The sequence below is a fragment of the Stegodyphus dumicola genome, chromosome X1 (assembly GCF_044657685.1).
Source record: "Stegodyphus dumicola isolate Sdum_Otavi_A_Nest chromosome X1, ASM4465768v1".
In the NCBI taxonomy this organism is placed as follows: Eukaryota; Metazoa; Arthropoda; class Arachnida; order Araneae; family Eresidae; genus Stegodyphus; species Stegodyphus dumicola.
In genome coordinates this window covers 124,007,967-124,027,206 of record NC_140780.1, presented here as the reverse complement: position 1 = coordinate 124,027,206, position 19,240 = coordinate 124,007,967, and the positions used below count along the sequence as shown (strand labels likewise).

The window sequence follows — 19,240 nt, the reverse complement described above, 5'->3', positions numbered from 1 at the left end:
GGAGGGAACATCCAAGTTTTCATTTTAGTCTGAATTTAGAGATGTTAAAATAACCTTTTTATTGAACATTAAATTAACAGAAGAAACCACTTGTCTCACAGAATATTTTAAAACGCCGGTATTTGCTGGTATTTAAAATAACATATTATGAAGTTAAATTCTAATTAGGCAACGTAGTCTGAGACTACACAAAAAATAGTTACTTAAGCTGGTTCAAATAATTAAAGGCGCATATTTAATGGTCGGCTAGCAAGATGGCTAAACCCGAAATAATGTTGGCAGAGCTCGCGCTAGGAAGTAACTGCAATACGAGGCTGTTCAACCCCAAAACATTCAAAACCTCGGCTTAAATACTCAACAACTAATATGCATTCGAGTGAGGACTACAGAAGGATGTTAAAGTAAAGGCCAAAAAATAATTACTATTAGTTAACTAATCATCATGACTGATTATAATTAGTTAATTAACATAAATTCCTACAGAATTAACATTTTCCATTATATCAGCTCACACCTGCACCCTCCAATTCGGGTCGTATCCTTCGCGCTAGTATGTGATGGGTATTAAGGTATGCCATGGTACTAAGGTTTGGCAAGATGTAGACATTTCGAGAATTTCTTTACAAAATGAAAGGATATTCATAAATTAAGAGAATGGTATGATATTATTGGTACCAGATTTTAGTGAGCATGTTTATGGGCCTGCCGTAATCGTTTTTTTCCTTGCGCTCAAATGTTGTTCAGGTGAATTGCGCCGAAACCAACCGGAGCCCGGCTCCGGTACTTCTCAGTTTTCGAGATAAATTATAATTTCAGCCGGAGCGCACCGAAGCCTTAAATAAAAGGGCTCCGGCTCTTCTATTATGTAAATGAACCACAATTTTAGCACATAAATTTTGTTTTAACAGTAAACATGCCTTAAAAATAAATTCTAACTTCTGAATGCAGGCTCGTATTTCTCTCGCACTCTTACACAGAGGTTCAGACTTTTAAGGAAAGAGCCCTCTCCCCAATCATATGTCAAAGGCTTATTCTCCAGGATATGCAATGAGTTTATGAGACCGGGTAAATTTTGTATTTCGCAAAGAACTAAAAGTGATACCCTGGTCGTGCACGTTCCACGCTAGTGACTTCCTACTGCAGAGCTCCTGTAGACTTTCTGAATGATGTAACCAAACGAGGACCCACTGCTGTCGCTTGTACAGAGAAGTCTTATGTTTATTCTCACGTTGCATTCAAGAAATAATAATACTAGTCTCAGCGATTAGAAAGTCTTGAACTCTCGCCTCCGTATTTTCTAAGTTATAATTTTCCGTTAAATTTCTTTCCATATCCTCATACTCTTTCTAGAATTCTCACTATTCTCCTTGTACTGCGAAAAAAGAGTGGTACCTGTCATCCCTTGGAATAGTACTGTAGGGTTTATATTTATTTTAACTAACATTTATTTTAAGTTTAAACTATCTTTCCTGTCAATCCTTACTTTCCCCTGGAACTGCCAAAGCCAGAATATGTAAATTTGAGTAGAACGCGCAAGCATTCAAATTATCAGCGGAAGTAGTATGATTTAAATAGAAGGAAACGAGTTCGGTGAGAGTTATTCTTACTTAGCGAGCGCGGAGGTAGTTATCGAGAATTGAAGAACCCCGCGTTGCGGCCTATGTGCTTGGCGGGAAGTAGTTGCAATTGTTCCAGTGAGCTTTAAGTCTGCTGAATTAGCAGCCGTATTGTAAAACGCGGTGAGTTAGTTATTTTAGAGAGCCTCGTAGTTAGAATATTGTCTTTACTTTCTTTTCAGGTTTTTATTTTTATTTGACTGCCTAGTGGGCACAGTCTGTAAGCGTCAAGAGGACGCCATTGTAATTTATTACGTTGAATAAAAAGGGACTTACACCCTTTATAAGACTCTGTGGTTTATACAAGCTTTCACAGTCACCTCTTGGTTGCGTGCAAGTTAGAGGCGCGCAACGTTATATTGGCGCCCGAACACTTATCGAACTGAAATGGCCGAAAACTGGATGGAAGCCGCTGGACAACACCAAGAAATGACAACGCAGTTAGAAGGATTTGGATACCTGGTCCAGACTTTGAGAGCATCAATCAAGCCAAACGTCTATTTCGACGGAAAAAATTCGGTGTCCGTATTTTTAGAAGGTATAGAAAACCACTTTCAGCTCTATCCTGTGCCTGAAAGACAAAAAGTTGCTATCGCCACATCAGCACTAAGAGGACAGGCCGCGCTATGGTGGAAAAATATAGGCAAATTTCTTCTAGGTGAATTTGGAAGCCCGACGTATACTTTTGAAAATTTCAAAAAATCGTTAGTAAAAGCCTTCCCCATAGAGAAAGATCGCGCACGGCTGGAAGCCGAGCTATATAGTTTCTATCAACGGGATACAGCACAATTGACGGACTTTATTTTACGAAAAATCAAGCTAACGGATATGTTGTATGGGAAAAAACCCGATGTGGAGATAATTGAAATAATATTACCAAGATTGTTACCCGCTGTCCAAGACTACTTTGAAATTAGAAACCCAACCACATTGCAGGAACTTTTCGAATTGGCGGTGAAATTTCAAAATCGCAGAATAGCGGAAAGAGCGAGAGGGGAAACATATTCTCAAAGTACCAGAAGGAAGGAGGAAACCAGAAATGGAAATCGCTCATATGGGGGAAAGAACTATCAAGCTAACGCATCGAAACTCGAAGGTCAAGGCCCAAAAAGAAAATTTGAAAATAAGCATCCGCGTACCCAGAAGACACAGATGAAAAGAAAAGCTTTAAACGACTAGAGGGGCCTGTGAAAGGGAGGGTCCAGACCCCGGAAGTTTTAGAAAAACCCTCAAATAGACATCTAAATACAGTCATCGTAAAAAACTCACAGCTACCAATTATACAAGTCCTGGTTGGCGATGTACCAGTAGAAGCCCTCATCGATACAGGGGCAGAAGGAAATTTCATGAGTGAAAAGTTCTTCAAAAAGAATTTTTTTAGGATACGACTCTTTAAAACCAGAAATACGGAAATTATAGCGGCGCAAGGAAAAACATGTCACTGCATCGGGAAAGTATCATTAAACTTACAGATAAAAGAGGAAAATCTCAAAGTATTAATTTTTGTGGTGAAAGACCTCCAACACTCTCTTATTTCAGGTATGGACTTTTTAAGGGCCGCGAGGGCCAAATTGGATTTTCAGGATAGTTCCGTGGTGTTGGAGATGGACCAGAAGGTGGTGGAACCTGTGGAGACACCTGAATTGGACCTTAGCCATTTGAATGACCAGGAAAGTAAAGCAATACAGCAAGTGGTGAGTAATTTTTCTCATTTGTTTTCAGAAAAACCGGGAAACTGTCAGATCGTGACTCACAAGATTCAATTAAATGCCGAAAAACCTTGTAGGACTAAACCGTATCGCTATGATAAACAAAAAGATTTAATCATCGAAGAACATATTCAGGAGATGTTAAAGAATAAAATAATAACGCCCATAAATAGTGAGTACGCGAGTCCAGTCGTACTATGTAGGAAAAAGAACGAGTTTCCTCCTTCGGATAAAAGGGCTTGGAGGTTTGCTATCGATTATAGAAAACTAAATAGCATAACTAAATTTCCAGTTTACCCTTTGCCGGTTATAGACGAGATCATTAGACAGATCAAATCGACGAGATATATGTCTACTTTGGACTTAACGTCTGGCTACTATCAAATAGCTATGAGACCCGAAGATATACATAAAACCGCGTTTATAACAAAATCGGGCACTTATGCATTTTTACGCATGCCTTTTGGGTTGTGTGGGGCCCCATCAACATTCCAGAGAGCTATGGACATTGTTCTAAAGCCTGTCCTAGGAAAATCAACTTTAATTTATCTAGATGATATAATTATAACGAGTAATACGTTGGAACAACACATTAATGACCTCGAACAAGTTTTTAAATTATTAAAAGAGGCCGGTCTTACAATTAACGCCTCAAAATGCAAGTTCGCAACTAAAGAACTTAAATATCTCGGTTATAAAATTTCGCAAAAGGGTATAGAAACGCAAGATTCAAAAATAAAAGCTATTAAGAATTTCCCACCGCCCAACACCGCCAAGAAACTTTCGTCTTTCCTTGGACTATGTTCTTACTATCGATCTTTCATAAAAGATTTCGCTAATATTGTTGAACCACTCTTAGTAATCAAAAGAAAAAAGAGTAAATTTACGTGGACAGCTGAAGCTAACACAGCTTTTGAAAGATTAAAAGAAGCGCTTATTAATGCCCCTGTTTTAAAATTCCCTGAGGGGGACGAAAACCTGGAAATTGCGGCAGATGCATCAGACTATGCGGTGGGTGCGGTTCTTATGCAAAATAACCATCCGCTGGCATTTTTTAGTAAAACATTGAATCAAACACAAAGGAATTATACAGCTACAGAAAGAGAAACATTAGCCGTATTAATGGCTGTACACAAATTTCGAGTTTATTTCGGCAAATCGCCAGTAACAGTCTTTTCGGATCATGCGGCTGTTGGTAGACTTTACTCGGGAAAAAACCTAACGCCCAGGTTAATAAGATGGGCTTTAAAACTCCAAGAATATAATATCACAATAAAATATAAACCGGGTAAGGAAAACAATGTAGCTGACGCACTTTCTCGTATAAAACTGGACGATGAAGGTAATGAACTTAAATGCGCTGTGTTGACTTCAAAAATTTTAGATTTTAGAGATACGGTTATTACTGAACTGAAAGCTGATCCTGAATTTGGAAATATCTATGCTTATTGAAAGACCCCGAAAGCTTTGAGCACACAGATATCGATGCGATAAGAAATAGAGCAAAAAACTATGAAATAATAGATAATTTATTATTCTATACGAAAACAACAAACGAAAATCTTGAGTATAAGCCAGTCATCCCAGCCTCGCTTCGATTAAGCATTTTGAAGGAGTTGCACGAAAAAAAAACAGCGGGCCACCTCGGGGTCAGGAAGACTATAAAAAGGGTACGCGAGGCGGTATATTTCCCGCAATTATACAATATAGTAACGGCGTATGTCAGGTCCTGCAATCAATGTCAGTTAATAAATGATATTAATTACAGCCCGGCCGGGTACTTAAATAGCATTCGCGCTACATTTCCGAATGAAATTTTAGGCATAGATCTCCTTGGTCCCTTCCCCCAGAGCGAGTTAAATAAAAATCGTTTTAGTAATAGTAGATCATTTTTCAAAATGGATAGAAATTGTTCCACTTAAACGCGCGTCAGCCAAAACAGTCGCAGATGCATTCTTACACAGATACATTTTAAAATACGGTGCACCGATAAAAGTCATTAGCGATAACGGAAAACAATTCATTAGTCAAATATTTGAAAACATATGCAATGGACTTGGCATATGCCATATCAAAATGGTTCCGTATAGACCACAGGCTAACATAGCAGAAAGAGTTAATAAAAACATTGTAAAAATAATTCGCAGTTACGTTAGCACACATCACAAGCGCTGGGATGGCTACATAAATGAATTAGCTTATGCTTTAAGAACGGCACATCATGATACTACGGGAAAAACTCCAGCAGAATTATTTTTAGGCAGAAAGTTAATTACGCCTTTAGATAAATTATTCTTTGTGCAACAAAGAGAGCAGGAATTTAGACAACAAGACGTGCAAAAGTTGATTGACCAGGCGCTTAAAACTTCGGATACGGCAAGAAATAGACAAAAGTTATATTATGATAGAAAACGCCGTGAAGCAGATTTTAAAGTTGGGGATAAAGTATTGAAACGGAAATTTTCTTTATCAAGTGCCCCAGACAATTTTATGGCAAAGCTAGCTCCAAAGTTTGAAGGCCCCTATGTAATTCAGGAAATCAAAAGAGTAGTCTTATATCTTAAAAACGAGAGAGGGGAAATCTGTAAAGCAAGTCCCGACCAGGTGAAAAAATACTATAATCCAAATGATTTTGAAATCCTTAAAAGTTTCTTGCAAGACTCAAGTCTAAACGAAATAGAAGGGCCAGAGACTGCAACAACTATTCCACCACCCAAGAAACGGAGAACTGAAGAGAGACCTAGCACTTCTACAACCCGGACGTCGGTATCAAAAAGAAAAAATGATTTTCAAACTCCGGCGTTTAAGAAAAACAAAAATACAGATGAACCGGGTAAAGAAACCGTGGTAAAGACGAAAACACCACCTACAAAAGATGGCAGGAGAAATTACACATCAAGGAGAACGCGCACACGGCCACAGAGTCAGGTGCCAGCAAGGCCGCCGTTCCGGAAACTGAAACGCCAACAGGAGGCACAGAAGTACGAGGAACAGAAGAAATTCAAGGACTTCAGACCGGAGGACGTCAAGACCAGCCGTCCCAGGCAGAAACGCAAAGGCCAACAACCAGACGATTACTCCGTCAAGAGGCCAGCATGTAGAGGACGCAAAAGAAAGAGCAACGGGGACGACACTCGGAGATCAATAAGGAGAAGATTGACATCCATGACACCTCTAACTTGGGATCAATTTTGCCAAAAACGGATGACGGAATTTCAAGCATCGAAAACTCAAAGATAAGTTAAAACCTATAAATATTTTTCTCTTTTGTTCCGAAATGTTATGCATAAGTACGAAGTTCTATGTTTTGACGAAAGTCAATATGTCTCGGTTGAGACTTAGTTTTGTTTTACTTTATTTAGCTAAGACAAAAGTATTATTTTCTTTAAGTGTAAAAGCTAAAAACAAGCATTTTCTGTTGGTCGAAAGACTAATTCTGTTATGTTAAAGCCAAAATTTGGCCGGAGATAAAAATAACTTCGTATTCTTGTACTAATAAGAATTTTAGTTTCAGTACCGCCAGCTTGGCGAAGAATGAGTAAAGTAAAAATTTATTTTCTCTTATTCATTTTATGGTAAATTGTAAAAAGCATATGTATTAAACTTTTGTAAATGTATGTAAATACTTGCATGTTATGTAAAAGTAGAATTTAGTCTAGAAGCATAAAATTGTAGATGCTAAAAGTGAATGCTTAAAAGCAATGAAGTCAAAATTTAAGTATTAAACTGTAAAGTCATGCTTTAGAGCGAAAGCCTGCATGTTTAAAGATGAATGAGGGGGAAGTTAGAATGAATGTGTTTTGTAGGGTTCTCCACCTACATTTGAATTTTTAAGAATATTAAAGTAGCTCATTGAGTTGTAGAATGTCGAGTAAGGTGTGTCTAGTTGGTTGTTGAATTCTAACAAATCATGGAGGTTAGGGGAAGTGTTGTAAGACTAAAACACGAATATTCCCGTTTGACACCACACATGGTGGAGAGCCAGGGTAAAGTTAAATTAATGCTTGAAAAATTGAATGAATGTGAAGTAAGCAATAACTAAGAAAAACGAATCGTTTAAAAACAAAAATTTATTGTGTCAAGAAAGTGTAAATTATAATGTATGTAGAAAGATACTGATACTTATTCCTTCCAGATGCTGGAAGGAAAGACCAAGATTGATTGATGAAGTCCAGGAAAAGTTGCTGTAAGAAGAAAGCTTTGTAACGAGTAACAGAATTTTAATATATAATTGTTACATAAGATTTTTTTTGTGTAAACGAGGCTTTCGCCAGTTAGTTCAGAATTAGATAAACTTACAACAGGTCGTTGGTAGGACCTGCTTCCAAGTTTTCCAAATTCTGGCAGTGGCAAATGTAGGGTTTATATTTATTTTAACTAACATTTATTTTAAGTTTAAACTATCTTTCCTGTCAATCCTTACTTTCCCCTGGAACTGCCAATGCCAGAATATGTAAATTTGAGTAGAACGCGCAAGCATTCAAATTATCAGCGGAAGTAGAATGATTTAAATAGAAGGAAACGAGTTCGGTGAGAGTTATTCTTACTTAGCGAGCGCGGAGGTAGTTATCGAGAATTGAAGAACCCCGCGTTGCGGCCTATGTGCTTGGCGGGAAGTAGTTGCAATTGTTCCAGTGAGCTTCAAGTCTGCTGAATTAGCAGCCGTATTGTAAAACGCGGTGAGTTAGTTATTTTAGAGAGCCTCGTAGTTAGAATATTGTCTTTACTTTCTTTTCAGGTTTTTATTTTTATTTGACTGCCTAGTGGGCACAGTCTGTAAGCGTCAAGAGGACGCCATTGTAATTTATTACGTTGAATAAAAAGGGACTTACACCCTTTATAAGACTCTGTGGTTTATACAAGCTTTCACAGTCACCTCTTGGTTGCGTGCAAGTTAGAGGCGCGCAACGTTATAGTACATTACACGTTTAATCAGGTCTTAAACTCGGACGGAGATTGGCTGAGCTGCTTCTGCTAAGTGGAATTGTAATTCCAGCGAGTGCCCCAAATAAAACAAGGTCCGATGCTTTTTTTTTCTATTTAACTATTTGAAATTAATTTAATAATTTATTAGCTTTCTTTTTATCTCTTTACATTTTTCATAATTTAAATTGATTATTTAACTAATTTATTATTTATTTGTTTAATTAAATTAAATCAATTAATTATTTAAGTGATTAAATTAACTAAAATTAATCTTAATTTAAATTTATTCTTCTAATTTTAGAAATTAAGCCCTGGGTACTATTAAAGTTTAACCAAATATATCGCTACAGGTTGTCTTCTACAAGGACAGCTTTCCTAAAGTTGTCTCAGCGCAATTCAGCAGTTTCCATGGTATTCAGTTGCTGTTATAAGCTATAAAATTAAGCAAAGACTATGCTGCAATTTGGAAAGTGTTTAGGGCTAGCTAGCGAGAGCTAATATTTGAAACCAGATGTTTACCTGGGACAGTTGAATACTGAATGTCTACTATACGTTCACTAATTCAGAATTATTTCGATACGCTATTAACTACATTCCAAGTCACAACAAGCTAATCTGCAACCTCGTATAGTGATTACGAGCTTTCAAGTCTCTTATACGTATGTTCAGGAATATCATTGCCTTGATATTTGTCACCACCAGAAGCTTGAAATGTACTTTGGCCATAATTATGTTTTTTTTTAACCTTTTGACCTGTGCCATTAATCATTTTTTGGTTCTACTCTCCAGGCATGCCAAAATGTAAACATATTATAATTAAAACAATATTAACGCAATTTATCCAACGTGCTCAATTCTAACTGCTGTCGAACGTTAAGACTCTAGCATACTTTCGTGTTCTAACTATATTCAAGGAAGTTAGTAACTTAAGTTTTACACTGTACTGTAAATAGGAACTGTTTAAAACATCTTTTGTAAAGTATTTTGGAAACTATTTGCCTTTTCTGGGATATATATTTATTTTGATTTTCTTTTTATTCTTATTCCACAAAGGAAGAAAATTAAATCAATACGCAGAAACGACATAATGCTAAAATACTTTTTCTATTTAAATGTTACTTGCACATAATTGTATTTTCTTAATACTCTTTTGTATTCTAACAGGCTGTCGTCAGCTATGAACCAAATGAATGCAAAAAAAAGAGTGACTGTGGACCAAATGAATGCTGCCGTATTGGTATGTAAAACGTTAGAAGTATTTTTATGAAACATATATTTTAACTAAAGAAACAAAGCAATTATATAAAATGATGTTATAATTAATACAGTGCCTGTTACAAATTAAGGAATATTATACACTGAGTAGTGTATAACATTTAAAACGAAATAGGGTAGAAATTTGAAACCTGGTATAGTTGTAAGTCAATTAATGACAATAAGTTGTCTTTTTTACATATAACATCACCGGAAAAAAAAACAAAGTAATATTTCTGTGGAACCTTTTATTGAGATTGCACAAGTTACAATGTCATTTATATTTGGTTCAATTTAAGAAGAATGTCTTGTAGAGTTACATAAAGAAAACTAACTCGCATTCCCCTCATATGAGAAAAACGAATGCTTCATGGTTGAAAAGTTAATGAACACATTTGGAGGACGAAGCTCAGAAACTGATTTTATAAAGCGGCCTCCTAAGTGGAGAACAAGACTTTTGGATTCAGAACTTGCTCACAATCTTTATGTGATTTAATGAAAATATAATTGCTAAAAGCTTTATGCACGCGCACGCTTATCGGAAATAGGCAAGAAAATTGAGGTTAGAGCTCTTAATAATATAACTTTAATATAGTTTTTTGCTAGGATCTTAAATGGTATGGTCATAAAGCGCAACTCGACGAACAATAAGTACTTAATTCGAAGACAGTGTTCTTTATAACCTTTTTCAGAAGAAGTGTTCTTTTTAATCTTTTTTTTGACATGCATATTCTCTTCCATATATCGTCCAGAACGTTAGACAGACATGCATTTTCACCCACAGTATATTGGTATATCTCAAACACATATTCAAACCAAAACAAAAATGCTAAACTATTGTTTTAATAACAAAGAACTTTGATACCGGCTGTGTGCTACGAAATGAAATTCAGAGATGAACAAAATTATTTAACTAAACATTAAAACCACCAGCTGGAGGAGAAGAGGAATTAGATGTAAAATGAAACAGATTCTACAGTCGCATTGTGTCAAGGAAAGCAAAATTTTATCAGCAGACTTTGTCTCATGGAAGGAAGATGCTTATAAAACTAATTAAATGAAAAATGTAAAATATTGTGCTATATTTACTTAGCCTGGCAAATCTGTTAAGAATAACGCGACTGAATGTTATTAAAATGTAAATTTCACATGTTGTTCTTCAAAACTACTTTTCAGTTATAGAGACATTAGAATTGTTTTTGAAGCAAGCGACATGAAAAATTAGCAGCCGCCTTCGTCGGGAATCGAACCACGGACTTCTGGAATACCGGCCCAGCGTGCAGAACCACTACACCTCGAAGGCACGCCAGGAAAGCGGGAGAATAACCTTATATACTTCCCCTTTTAAAGGGAGATTAGGGTTTTCGTGGACCTAGTCGCCAGACTCTGGGTGTGGAGAAACCTCATCCAACACCCTTTTAGTTCAGGCGCCACTGTAGAGACATTAATTTTTTTTTTTTTTTTTTTTTTTTTTTTGAGCAAGCGAGATGAAAAATTAGCAACTGCCTTCGCCGGGAATCGACCACTACACCACAAACGCACGCTAGGAAAGCGGGAGAATAACCTTATACAGTAATAAATGTTCTTTTAAATATAAAATAATGTTAAGCAAGTTAATCATACCGATAAAGAATTCTATTGATAACAGAATTATTCGAACTGAAAACTTCTGTTCTATAATCTTATTCGTTATACTTACACCTTTGGGGATTTCAGCAGAAAAGGAACTTATGTAGCAGAATATACACTGTTCGACATTGAAAATGCAACACCAAGAAGGAGTAGTCAGAAATTTATGGAAATTTTAGAGTAGACGCACGTTACTGAGTTATGCGAATGATGTGAAATGCGCTCTCCGACGCACGTGAAGTAAGATATATGGGAAAGAACGTGCAGAATGGGCAATATTCATGTCGTTAATTCTGCCAGACGAAGTATCGAAGAAAGTTGGTTTTTGTCCCGGAGCAAACGTGTAATAGAAGAGAATACCAGGCCGCTGTCAACGAAGGCACTTCCAGCCCAGATAGACAATTTTACAAGGGGCATGGTGATCGGACTGAGAAGGGTGGGTTGGTCCTTACGTTAAATCGCAGCTGATACCCACTTGGATGCGAGCACGGTGCATCGGCTATGGCGAACATGGTTGGAACAAGGAAATATGGGAAGAAGGGGGGTGCAGGTGCAGCCAGAGTGACGTCAACACGCGTGGATCGACGCATCCGCCGACAAGCTGTGGCGGTCCCGCAAGTCACTTGTACCGCGATTCTGCAGCATCTGCAAGATACCCTGGATGTTCCCGTGTCGACCAGAACCATTTCCCGTCGATTGGTTGAACGTGGCCTGCACTCACGGCGTCCGTTAAGAAGACTGCCATTGACCCCACAGCATAGACGCCAACGTTTAGAATGGTGCCGGACTGGAGAGATGTGGATGACAGAACGGCGAAACGTCGTGTTCTCAGATGAGTCACGCTTCTGTTTATCCAGTGACAGTCGCCGCATACGTGTGTGGCGTCGACGCGGAGACAGATCTAATCCGGCAGTAACTGGGGAACGCCCCACCGTGCGACAACGTGGCATAATGGTTTGGAGCGCTGTTGCCTACGATTCCAGGTCACCTCTAGTTCGTATTCAGGGCACTATGACGGCCCAACGATACTTGGATAATGTACTGCGGCCGGTGGCAATCCCCTACCTTCATGGGCTTCCAATGCAATTTTTCAGCAGGATAACGCCCGACCACACAGTGCTCGCAACTGACAACATGATCTGCAAGGTATAAAGATGCTTTCCTGGCCACCGTACTCTCCTGACCTGTCACCAATCGAACATGTGTGGCATGTGATTGGACGCCGTTTGCAGACTCTGCCCCTGCCTCGCTCAGAAGACGAACTGTGGCAAATGGTTGAAAGGGAATGGAAATCCATCCCTCAAGACACCATCCGCACTCTTATTGACTCTATGCCTAGACGTGTTTCTTCGTGCATCGCTCTCCGCGGTAGTCCTACGTCCTACTGAGCCGACGCCGTTCTCGCTCTGTATTCTGACTATCATTTTGAAATAAAGATCACTTATTGCTGCTTGCTGTCTCTGTCTTTTTTCCAAATTTCATCACTTTCTGGCCACTCCTTCTTGGTATTGCATTTTCAATGTCGAGCAGTGTATTTATTAAACTGGTTATCATAAATTAAGGAAAAATTACTAAAACAGCGATAACTTCCTCAAAAATAAGCCAAACCGTGTAAAATTTTAATATGTTGCCAAGTAAGAGTAGCTGAGTAAAACTGCGATATGCAAATTAGTGGCGCTGCTTTCGGTATACTTCATCTGCGAGGAGCATAAAAGTCCATGTTTGAGAGTAAGCCCACATATTTCACTGTGACAACCCGGACATCAGAAATCTGAGATAGCCAATTCGTAACAATGACTTCCAGGCATCATTTGCCTGCAGAACTGCGATTGGAGAGCCATTGGGAGACTAGAGGCAGGACAGAAGTCAAACAGAAGTCAGAAACCAGAAGTCAAACAGAAGGGACCATAGGGCTAAATGTGACTCCTTCTGTGGTTCATAGAATTTGGAGGCAATTTCAAACCACAGATTCGGCATCTAGGAGGTTCAGCCAAGGACGGCCAACTGCTACGACGAGCGCCGATGACCGATATTTGACATTATGTGCACGCAGGATTAGGACCGCTACTCCGACTCTTCTTAGATCCTCCCTTGCTGCAGCCACCGGAAGGTTCGTGTCAACGACAACTGTGCGTAGAAGGCTTCACGAAGGTGGTCTGTATGCGAGGCGACCAGCCATTTGTGTGCCGCTCACGTAACGCCATAGAAGGGACCGTTTTCAGTAAGCACGACATGTCCACTGGACGCTTGATCAATGGAGAGCGGTTCTCTTGACGGATGAATCCAGGTTTAGTCTAAAAAGCGATAGTAGGCGTTATTTGATATGGAGAGAACCTAGAACCCGTTATCATCCGTCAAACATCCGTGAAAGAGATGCATACGGAAAGGGCAGTGTCTGTGTTTGGAGTGGTATCTTTTTGGGTGGACGCACAGACCTCCATGTCTTTCCAGTGGAATCGTGAATGCTCAGATTTATAGAGATGACATCCTTGTTGTTTATGTGCGCCCATATGCCTGGGCAATAGGTGATGCTTTCCTGTTGCAGGACGACAACGCAAGACCACACAGGGCTCGTATCGTAGATGATTATCTTCAACAGGAAACAATTATGCGCATGGAGTGGCCAGCTCGATCCCCGGACTTGAATCCTATCGAGTTAATTTGGGATGCTTTAGGAAGACGTCTAGCTGCTCTCAATCCGCTCCCTCAGACGCTTGTTGCGCTTACAACTGCTTTGCAAGAGCAATAGCTCTCGCTTCCTATGGAACTGATAAACCGCATAATTGAAAGTATCACACATCGCTGTATGTGCTGTATTTCTTCTAGAGGCGATCATATTCCATATTGAAGGTACTTTTCCTATAGAAAACTGACACCTTCGATTTGTTCATTTTATACATGTGCTAATTTCTATACTACCATATTTGTCTGGTAATTTTTTTTTTTTGTGTTATTTCATACCTTACTATGTGTTGTATATTGTGGATAAGTTTCATTAAATTCTACATGTAACTTTTTCAGTAATCGTGATTTTTGTGATTTTTCCTTAATTTATGATAACCAGTGTATTTAGAACTGTTTGTTTCGATTCTCTTGTTTATTCAGAGAGCTGCGCCTCTAAGCGCTTGTAAATGTATGCAGTTTAGGATTCTCTAAAACTGTGCAAAATGTGTGCGAAATCAATTAATCTAATATGCGTTTTGTGCCTCCCCCCCCCCTGCGGACGGGCGGGAAAAGCCGCTGAACACTACTAATTTGAAAATTTTATATGTTAAAAAAGAAAAAACGCCTCTTTGGACGTAATTTAAAATCTGAAACCTTTTAGATTTTATTTCCTTTTTAGTATTTATTTAAGACCTTTAGGCTTATTAATTATTTGTTATATATATATATATATATATACTATTGCATTACTTTTCTAATAATTCTAGCTCTTCCTCCTTTTCCCCAGAATAAATATATTGATGTGGGTCGCAGTGCATTGCAGTTACATGCAGGTGTATCGTAATACTAAGAAATTTAGGTAGGAAAAGGCCATATTCCAGATAATAGCAGATATTATGTTCATATTACAACAGTTTGACACATTATCGAAAATATCTGCATGTTCGTCACCTTACTGAATGCAGCGTTATCGCCCTGTTTGACCAGTCTAAATGTGAGAAAGAGCAAGACTTTTGGCAGTACAGAATAAGAAAAATTACGCGTATAACTGGAAAAATCTCTCCTTAGTCAGATCTTTATTCAGAAGTTAAACTATACATTTTTTCGGGAATGAATCATTGGACCCACTGTCATCTCCGTCAAAGCAGATATACATGTAATTAAATGGAAGAGAAACATACGTATGTAAAATTTAAAATTCGCCGAAAATGTAATCTTATTTCGGCGCAGGTTTTTAATGTTTCTGACGTCGAAGAAAATACTTCCTCAATAAAAAAGATTGTTCAAAATTCGCTGATAAGAGAAAACTTTAAAATGCTTTAATTAAAAATATTTAATTACGCAAATAAATATTTTACTTATAGGATGCAGTGTTTTCTACTGCAAATTTAAAGTGATCCTCGTTGACGTTTCGTACATGCTCACGTTTCTGACATCAAGGCTGATGGAGTTGTTGTCAATAAATTAATACGCTGTACTTGCGAGCGGTTTCAAAGTCAATAATCGCTTAACTTGAGATCTGGTAAACTTGAAGCCATGCCAGTGAGAAAGATGGGTATCAATCTTATCACTGCAGAATGCTACGATAGTTGCTACACCGAGGAACCAATACAGGAAGCGGTTTAATCTTACCTGAAAATTGTTTTGCAAAGGCAACTTTCCTGAAATTTTGCGGTAATGGAAATCGTCATAAGATTCAACATTTATTGACGAAGTTCTGGTACAGAATTTCCTTCAAAGGAAAATGGATCGTTCAGTAATGTGGCAGGAAATATATTCAACTATTAACATAATATATTAAAAATATAAACTAAATATATTAAAAAAGCAATATAGGAATTTTGCGAAATAGATGAGGAATCTCTGTAGCCCAAACACAGAAATTTTAGACATTCATTGCTTCACAAATCTAAAAATTAGCTTTATTGATTCTTAGGATGTTGTTGTTGAAATCTAAGCTGTTGTGGAATGTCAGTGGGAACCCTTTCTGACTACTGCAACTTTGGCGTGCAACATTTGATTGTGGCTCAGTTAAAATGACTAATAATTCAGCATTTCCTGCAAAGTACTCCAAATAGTAGTAAAGAATTAATTTTCCGGAAATTACATGCAAACTGCATGAACTTTAAATGCTTTTTAAACAAATAATTCATATAGTTCACTAAATAATGATAATTTTTATGTAGAATGTAGCAATTATAGAGTGAAAAAGTGCACTTTAAAATTTTATTTACGCTCTAGATTTTAAAGATTTAATAATATATTATGTTGTGAAGTTGTAACATAATTTTTTTATATCTGTCTTATTTATATTTTTATACAGGAATGGAAAGATATTCAATTCCTCAATGTTCGCCCATGGGTAAGACAGGTGACTGGTGCCGCACTAATGCTGTTGCAGAAGACAGAAGACTATTTTACCCCAATGGCATTTCTCGAGATGTAGAGGACAGTTATTCATTATTCTGCCCATGTGCAAAAGGATATACGTGCAAGATAAATAAATGTCAACCTTCCAAAGGCTAATTGCATGACTACTGTAATGCAGGTTAAACAGAAACACTGTTAATTATAAATGCTCGTATTGTCCACAATATCATATTTAGTTATATTGTTAAAAGTTAGCATTTTTAGAGAAAAAAAGCACCGGGCTCAGAAGAAGTGCTTTGTTTTTGTGATGTAATGTGTAATAGAGCATGCTGTACTTTGAAATTAATTATGCATGCATGTAGCAAAGAAGGAACTTAGAGAAAAATGTAAATAAATCGAAAAAGACGAAAAGACGAAAGAAGCATTTATTTTTACTCAATATATCTTGTTGATGAGTTAATTTCCTTTAATAGCTCACATTCAATACTTTATATAATATTCCAAGACAATATACAGCGAAATACTATATATAAAATTTTAGAAAAAATTCCAGAAAGCATTTTTAGTTCTCACAAAATTTTTTCTCTAAAAGAAGCAGTTCTTATTTCAATAGATCAAATTAAAGAAAAAGTAGCTTACAACTTCAAATATTGAATAACTAATAACTAAAAGGCCTCACTTGTGAAATTGGCGTAAATTAGGATATCTGCTTTCTGAATTAAAATGAAATTCTCATTCACTATTTATTATGACTCAGGTAAAAAAAAAACTAATTTATCATGGCGTAAAATATACTTTATTTCAAGGAACATAAAATTTCTGTTTGTGTTAGCTTACTGTGTAAATCATTTATCAACAAAAGAGATGTCATTGCTTTCAAAAGCGATCTTTCTTTGCATCTTTTATCAAAGCTTAAAGAAATCTTACATACTGTGCTCATTTTTCTTCTCTAAACGTAGATAATTACTTTGAATTAAAATCAAAAGGACTTAAGCTGAATTAATTCAACACTAACAAGCTTTGATAATAAAAAATTAGAATTGAATAATTTTTTGCAGTCTGCTTATTTTCTTGCAACTTCATTGGCTACCTTGTTCTTTGGGCAGAGTTACTTAGTTACAAACTTCTTCTATTTAGCTTCCAATCTCCGCGAGATTTAATGCATGGTTTAATAGTAAATGCCCCGTTTGCAAATCATTCTGATAGGAGAAATTTTCGAAAAGACTTAATACATATTTAAGAATCCATATGAACTCTAAAAATACTACAGACCAATCTTTAGACATTTACATGATGCCATTAACTTCCCATGTTTTCTACCTTACGTTCACTGAAAGATGGCCTTAAGCAGTATGTCAATTTACTGGCTTGACTTTACCGACAGAGCAAGCTGGCCTACTGGGGAATGGTGCTTATCAGCCTGTTTAAGTCCTGCCGATGCTTATAAATTCATTCTTACGTCCAAATGTTTCTTAAGAACTACTGTCTTAGTAAAGAAGTACAACGGAAATGGTAAAGTAAGCCTTTCCGTTCCAACAGCTAAATGATTCTATAGTGAGCGTTCAGTTGTTAAGTTGAATGAGACAAGAAAGTTACAATGCATGTGCTAGTCTTTTCCTTAAATGAAGTTATTTTCCTCAGGGTTCTCGATAATTTCACAGCTGTTCGGTGATAACACTAACACGTGTATTATTATGATATATATATCATAATAATACTGTTATAGACACATTGATATATATGCCTTATGAAGATAGATATACATGGCAAGTAACTATTACACGTATATGAACACAATAATGCTCTACATTATGACACAATTCATCAAATAAAAACTGTTGCAAAGATTTGTGCACTTCTGCAACACCAATACATTGGTGTACCAGTACAAATACATTATATGTATCGATACGATATTCGTCATCAAAATAGTAGCCAGGGTGCATTACAGAAAAGAAACGTGTAAAGCGTACGCAACAGCTGGGAATAGACGGCGCAATCAGGCTTTAGTGGAAATAGAACTCGCTATTGCGCTATTGTGACAAGAATATAATTGTTATTGCGCTATCTGCTAGCATAAGCCGCTATCGAGAATTAAACAGTTGACGCTAACAGATACTATTTGGCTATCATCAGCTTAGCAAAAAGCATTCGCTGGTTCCAATAACATCTTAAACGTTTACCGAAACGTAAGTTTTTTCAATTTTAACCAAACTGTACTTTATGATGCAGTATTTATATATTATAGTGCATAAGCAGCCCTGTTTTATATATTATAACAGCACACTAAATATCGTGATCAGAATAAAAGTATAATAATTCTGATTTACAAATGCATGTGGCATATAAAGGAAATCAATTGCAGAGTGCTGTACATTGATCACAAGGAAAATTATTTTATAAAATTCCGTATACGTGCAGTATAAAACGTATTCAAGGAAATAAATACTTGTAATAAAAATGTTTAGTGCATCTGAACTAAATCTCTACAAATACGTATATATACTCAAAAACGGTGTTACTATAACCTACCTCACTTGTCTGTCATATCAGAGCAAAATCCTGTGACATTTTGTGGGTATCCATATTTCAACCATCTTTTGCCGAGGTTCAAACTCAAGTCCCCCGATTCAACAACTATCACTTCTATAATTATACAGACCATAGAAATAATCAGGAGCGTTTGTTATTTCTTTAAAGGCTTAGAAACTTGAAATTAACAGTATAAGTCGATAATCTGCCCCCCTTTTTCCCATCCTTCTGCATGATAATACTGAGTAACATTATGTTGTTCCTCTAAAATCATAGAAAGAATAAAAAGGGGATACAAAATCGCGATATGATGTGTTAATACAGCATTTAACCTTTTTTTTTTTTTTATCTTTGCAGTTTTAGTCCAAGAAATTTAAAATAAAAACTTTCATTTCATCCAAAATAGCATGGGGTAAAAAAAAAAAAAAAAAAAAAAAAACTCGTTTTTAGTGAATCTAACAGCAGAGGTAACTTGCTTAAATTTACTGTAGCATACTGAAATTGTTCATTTTTATGAAATAAATGAATCTGCTTACGTAT

General features: G+C 36.9%; 1 protein-coding gene across 5 annotated transcripts in view; it reads left to right on the top strand.

Moving 5' to 3' along the window:
* Positions 1 to 16,589, top strand: part of LOC118180043 (astakine-like) — a 42,154-nt gene extending 25,565 nt beyond the window's left edge. For all 5 annotated transcript variants that reach the window (XM_035349195.2, XM_035349213.2, XM_035349207.2 and 2 more), the window contains exons 3-4: positions 9,416 to 9,488; positions 16,122 to 16,589. In XM_035349195.2, the coding sequence (XP_035205086.1) occupies positions 9,416 to 9,488; positions 16,122 to 16,324 (276 nt within the window). In that variant the 3' untranslated portion in view covers positions 16,325 to 16,589. The remainder of the gene's footprint in view (positions 1 to 9,415; positions 9,489 to 16,121) is intronic.
* The last annotated feature ends 2,651 nt before the right edge of the window (positions 16,590 to 19,240 follow it).